At 37.4% G+C, this 6,507-nt stretch overlaps 2 protein-coding genes across 2 annotated transcripts; both read right to left on the bottom strand.

The window, feature by feature from the left end:
• Positions 1-340: 340 nt before the first annotated feature.
• On the bottom strand, positions 341-1,264 carry LOC141631714 (uncharacterized). The gene is made up of 3 exons (XM_074444348.1): positions 1,096-1,264; positions 663-912; positions 341-443 (listed from the first exon to the last, which is right to left on the bottom strand). Exons 1-3 carry the CDS (start codon positions 1,262-1,264, stop codon positions 341-343), a joined length of 522 nt encoding a protein of 173 aa, XP_074300449.1.
• A 1,125-nt stretch (positions 1,265-2,389) lies between these two features.
• Positions 2,390-3,917, bottom strand: LOC141631715 (uncharacterized). Its single transcript, XM_074444349.1, has 2 exons — positions 3,104-3,917; positions 2,390-2,781 (listed from the first exon to the last, which is right to left on the bottom strand). The coding sequence occupies exons 1-2, from the start codon at positions 3,915-3,917 to the stop codon at positions 2,390-2,392; spliced, it is 1,206 nt and encodes a 401-aa protein (XP_074300450.1).
• Positions 3,918-6,507: the final 2,590 nt, after the last annotated feature.

Consider the following 6,507-nt stretch of genomic DNA (forward strand, 5'->3'; position numbering starts at 1 on the left):
ATAGCAGACCTGGTTAGTAGCAATGCCCATCTTACACAGCATGTCAAGTGTTAAAAGTCTGTCGTGCTTAATTAACCAAAGAATAAAAATGTTCTTAGGAATATTGAACTTGTTCCAAATTTCAGTATCCCACGAAACCCGGCCAGAAGTAGAAGGAGAAAACCAATTATAGCCACTATCAATAGTATAATCAGCATCTCCCCCCAACCATTTATCATTGAGGATGCCACACAGCATCTTATCCTTTACTTCACAAATTTTCCTCCAAGGCCATGAACTGTAACTAGTAGGAGTATAATTCAATATTGAAGCCCCCTTTAGGTAATTATTATCTACCCATTTAATCCACAGTAGGTTTTTTAGAGACTATCCACCACACTAATTTCCCAATAGCAGCTACATTCCATATCTGACTATCAACCAGACCAATGCCACCATCCTTCCTGATTTTACACAAGAAGTTCCAAGACACCAGTGGAGCTTTTGAGTAAGCATCAAACCCCTCCCATTACAAAAAGCCTGCATAAGGCTCTGATTCTATCCATAACTCCAGTAGGCAAGATGAATAATTGAGACCAATAGTTATGGATAGTAGAAAGGACAGGCCTCACCAAAACTAGCCTTCCAGTATAAGAAATTTTCCTGGCAATCCAACCCCTTACCTTGCTACCATCTTCTCAACTATAATATTGCAATCCAGTTTAGACAATCTCTTATGGGAGATTTTGACACCCAAATACCTAAAGGAAATAGATCCCTTTGTAAAACCAGTGTAGGCCAGAATCCTAGTAGCAAGAGATGACTCAATGCCATTAAAAATAATGTCAGACTTCTCAGCACTAATCTGAAGTCCAGAGGCATCAGAGAAGCATTTGAAAACTTCCATAATTGATACAATAGATCTCAAATCCCCTTTGCAAAAAATTAAGAGGTAATCAGCAAAAATTAAATGCACCAACTTAAGCTTCTTACAGAGATGATGAAAATAAAAACCAGGATAGCTGCAAACCTCATCAAGTAACCTACTCAGATATTCCATGCACAAAGTTTAAAGTATGGGGGAGATAGGATCCCCTTCCCTTAGACCTCATCTACCTTTGAAGTAGCCATGAGGCTGACCATTAAGAACAATGGAATAAGTAGGAGTGGTGATGTATTGCATGATTGAGGCAATAATTTTAGGAGGGAAATGGAGATGCTTCAACATTTGTTCAATAAAAACCCACTCAATAGAGTCATAAGCCTTCTTGAGATCAATATTCATCATGCAACAAGGAGAAACACTCTTTCTGGTATAGAGCCTCACCAAGTCTTGACTGATAAGAATATTGCCTAAAATACTCCTTCCTTGGATAAAAGCAGATTGGGCAGGGTTTATAATCTTTGTGAGGCCACCAGAAATTCGAGAACATTACAGCTTGGAAATAATCTTATAGACCAAATTGCAGCAAGCAATTGGTGTAAACTGAGTGACATTCATAGGCTAATCCACCTTAGGGATTAACACCAAATTAGTGGCATTAATTTGTCTGAGAAGTTGGCCATTCTGGAAAAAGTCTTGAATAGCATGAACCAACTTGCTTTTAACAATCTCCCAGCTCTATTTTAAGAAACAACTAGTAAAACCATCAGGGCCATGGATTTTTTCATCAGGAATATCAAATAAAGCATGTTTAATTTCAGTTTCTGAAGGAATAGTATACATGACATCCCACTCATTCTCAGAAATTTGTTTCCCTTTAGTCATAATGTTCTTTTAAAACCCATGAGTATCAGCATTAGTTCCCATTAGAGTGATATAATAATTCACAAATGCATTAGGGATGGCCTCAAGATCATTACACACCTCTCCCTGAATATTTTCAATTTTGAAGACCTTATTCTGATACTGCCTCTGCTTAATGGCCTGATGAAACATGGCAGTGTTAGCATCACCATCCTTCACCCAAGCACACTTAGCTTTCTACTTCAAGAATTCTTCCTTAGCTTTTTTCAACACCAGGTAACTTTTCCTAGTTTGAGCCTCAATATCCATAAGAACACAATTTGTGGGATCCTTATGAAGCTTCTCTTGACAGTCCAGGAGCAAATGATAAGCAAGGTCAGCATTAGTCTCCACATCAGAAAACAGACACTTATTCAAATTCTTCAGGGCAGGCTTAAGGTCTTTTAAATGCTTCACAAGTTGGAACATAGGAGTCCCATCAATGATATCCCCCCATTTTTGCTGCACAATCTCCTTAAACTCCTTAACATGACACCACATATTAAAAAATTTGAAGGGCTTCTTCTTAAGGACTCTGATATTCCTACACTCAAGGATACAAGGGCAATGGTCAAAATCCTCCTCAAGCAGATAAAGGGCATAATAATCAGGGTTCAAAGCAAGCTAAGCACCATTGATGAGAACTCTATCAATTCTACTAAAGACTCTTGTATTACTAGGCTGTTTATTAGTCCAAGTATAAAAGGCTCCAATGGCTTTAATATCCTGCAAATCACATATCTGAGCAGCATGATAAAAAGGAGCCATTTCAGAATCTCTAACAATACTCCCAATCCTCTCATTGGAAAACATCACACAGTTGAAATCCCCCATAACTATCCAAGGAGCAGTCATGTTCATTCTGATTAGAGAATTCCAGAGAGGAACTCTTTGTTCTATTTTATTAAATCCATAAACATATGTAACATAAAAGACTTTATTAGTAAGCACCTCAGTCACTTTAAGGTGGATAAATTGAGCATCCATCTCAAGCACATCAAGCTGCACCTTATTAGCTTTCCAAAGAACCCAAATTCTACCAGCAAAATGACAACTCAAATTAGTAATAAAAGACCATCCAAAACAAAAATTTATTAACTACTTTATTTAGAGACACAGGTTTAACCCTGGCCTCAAGGAGCCAAATAAATCCACATCTTGTTGGTGGAGAAACCATTTAATATCCTTTTGTTTGGTTATACTATTTAGGCCCCTAATATTCCATATTCCCAATTTACTCATGAGGAGGTAAAAGGGTACCTCCCCCTCCTTTATCAACCAATTGGGAACATCCAGCCATTTCAGCATTATAATCAACTAACATATCTCAAGGCTTACCAATCCTAGTCTCATGTCTTATCATTTTTGTAATAAATCTAGCAGAAGTAAAGCTGACACTGTGGCTAACAGGAATGGGTGTAGTAGCAGGAGTAACCAAGGGATTAGGTGGTGTTCCTTGAGCTATCCTACTAGCATTAAGCCTCGTACTCATAGGGGCAACTAATACAGGGAACTCCTTAGGGTCTAGGTCCACCACAATCGTAAGTTTTGGTCTCCTGACTTGCTTCACAGGGTTCAGAGGTTTTTTAGGTTGAGCAGGTGGAGGTCTCCTCAACCCCCTCATGCAAACCTTCTCAATATGTCCCATACCCTTACACTGTCCACAGGTAATTGGGAGCCAATCATATTCAATAAGCACAGTAACTTCATTACCTAACTCATCCAGGAACCTAATCTTGTCAGGGAATGTCTGATCAATCTCCACCTCAACCATTACTCTAGCAAACCCTAAATTTGTACGATAAACAGTAAGGTTATCAATACGCACATATTTGCCTACCAGAGCAGCAAGTTTCTCGAGACATTTAGCACCCCAAAACTTAAGATCAAGTCCAACCAATTTAATCCAAATAGGTACAACTTTAACAGCAACTTTAGAAATTTTCACTACAGGATCCCAATGTCTTAGAATAACAGGTTTGCCATCAAAAAGTACCATTCCCCTAGGAAGGACTAATTTCTGATGCTCTAAAGTATCGAAACGTACCACAAACAGACCATTGGGTAAGAATGATACCTTAGAAATCTTATAATCAATCCAAACTCTCCTGAGAAATCCCTCTAAGACCTCCCAAGGAGGATTTTCACCCATCACATAACCATAAACTGCAGATTTCCAGTAATCAAGCTCCTCCTATATGGGATTTATCTGTATGCATCCCTTTAACTTTAAGGATTATAACGACTTTATCATGATGAATACATGTCATAAAATAAAATTACATAAACAAATGTAGAGAATGAAGAAACAACCTTCGGTACTAGCAAAATCAGCCTAAGAACAATATCGCAATGATATTCACCTAACAGCTGCACCCAAGACGATATGAGATATGCCCTTGCTTCTTGCTAGAATCGATCCCCAAATTTTCTGTAAAATTAATTAGGGTTTTCGGTTTTTTTTTTTGTGTTGAGATGAGAGGCAAGAATAGGTTAGAAAAATTCTCCCCTTGATCTCCTTTAAACCGTGTAACACAAGTGATTAGGGTAGATATTTTTCTTTTTAAATTTCCGGCCCATATTAACCGAAATTAGAGAGATTGATTTCTCTTTTTCGGTTTTTCTACTTACCCAAAATAAGGAGATTAAATCTTCTTATTTTGGTAGTATGCAAAATGTATAAAAATGTATTAAATATAAATTGTCATATATATTATTCCGCATTAACAAGTCTACACACAACAGTTTGCGGTTGATTTATTAATACGAGTCAATACTAATTTATTATGACAATATCGTATAATTATTATTTGCTGATTAAATATAACCGATTACATTTAGTTACGAATTAACATATTAATTCGTCCAAGCTCACATTATATACATTAATTAAATATAACTTATTATATTCAATTTACGAATTGACAGTTAATTCGTCTCAACTAATATTATTTAATCGGCATTAAATAATTGTCTCATCAACACATTGACTAACTGTTTAGTCATATAAGGCATCAATGTGATTACATTTCCATAACCACATCTCTCAAACACATCCTTTAGGTGTGACTTTTAGGGACCAGTTGATCACCGCCATCTGTATGATAATAACGTCAAACTTTCTAGCAAGCCAACCGTTATTAGGTAATCATTAATCAACTGATAAAATACGAAGTATACCCTTGTGAACCTATAAGAGATTTAATAATGTTATCACACTAATTTGTGGAGGACACAAGCTCCAACATCCTAAGCATCCTCTTGAGTCAATTGTAGCATAAAAGGTTTACCTTGATCAGTCTCAGTAACAGATGCCTATTCCTCCTTCTCAGACGCAGTTTCCTCCACGGAATCAGAAACACAACCACTTTTATAGTCCTCAGCATCATAACCAGCTTGCCGAAGAGAATTAGCAACATCGCGTTGAATCTGCGCTAAATCCTGTGTCGTAGATTCCACAACTAATTCAGAATTTGAATCTATAGTATTATTATTAACTGATGTGATATTATTATTACTATTTGTATTTTTTTTTGTTTTTTGATTTTTATTATGTATATTGGTACTACTTTTGTGCGGAGTTTGTGGAACTGTCGCCATTGCAGACAAATCGCAGAACCCTAAGAAATTAGAGAGGATTTTATCTCTCTACTTTCTCTCTCCATTCGTTCTTTAGAATCCTTTATATAGATATCTCTCTCTCTTGAAGAATGTTGCTACCCTTCCCGAATATTCTTTTCTCTCTTAGAGTACCTTGTCTTATCCTTTGATTCTTGTGCTTCTTTACTTTGCGAAACTCTCCTCTTATACCTTGGAAACTACTTTTGTATCTTTCCTTCTTATAAGACCCCCTCATGTACACCTTCATTTTTATTTTAGGAGATAATAACCTTGGTTGGATAATTTTGGCTTTTGAGGGGATCTTGTGTAGTTGACCCATCGACCTTGTTTTTAGAGGCCATGTTATTTGAAAGGCTTGGGAAGTGTAGTGAGACGTGTCTTGGGATACTAGTGCCTAGTACTTGACTTAAAATGGGAATAAACGGGAATAAAGAATATCAACGGGAATAAAGAATATCCCAACTCGAACGGGAACATCCTCCAACACACCCAATGGGTGTTTAATAGATCGGTCAGCCATCTGCAAAGTCATATTAGTCACAGTCATTTGACCCATATTTAATTTCTTATAAATAGAATAAGGCATGACAATAATGCTAGTTCCTAAATCACAAAGAGCTTTACTAATAGCAAGATGACCGAGGATCCTTAAGCTTAGGTGGTGAGCTTGCAACACGGCGCTGCACTTCTGAGTAAAAGCAACAGTCTCCACCTCATCAAAGGACCTCTTCCTTGTCAATATTTATTTCATGAACTTCGCATAAGCCGGCACTTGAGTGATCAACTCAGTAAAAGGAACACTTACCTTCAAGTTATTCACTACCTCCATAAACCTTCCAAACACCTTATCCAGCTTAGACTTTTGTTGACGATGCGGAAAAGGTAGTGCAATATTAATTAGCTCGGCTTCCTTTACTTTAGAGTCAACTTTTGAAACACCGTCATCAACCAGGGGGGTGTCTTGATCGGGGCTTGATGTCACTCGACCGAGCACAGAAGATCCTTGATCGAGTCCAGGGCTACTCGATCGAGGAACCAGCACTGTTCCGTCTTTTTTCTTTTTCTCGCTTTTATTCTCGTCTCGTGTATCAGTTTCGACAACTTATTTTTCATCGTCACTT

Source organism: Silene latifolia, chromosome Y (genome assembly GCF_048544455.1).
Source record: "Silene latifolia isolate original U9 population chromosome Y, ASM4854445v1, whole genome shotgun sequence".
Taxonomy (NCBI): domain Eukaryota; kingdom Viridiplantae; phylum Streptophyta; class Magnoliopsida; order Caryophyllales; family Caryophyllaceae; genus Silene; species Silene latifolia.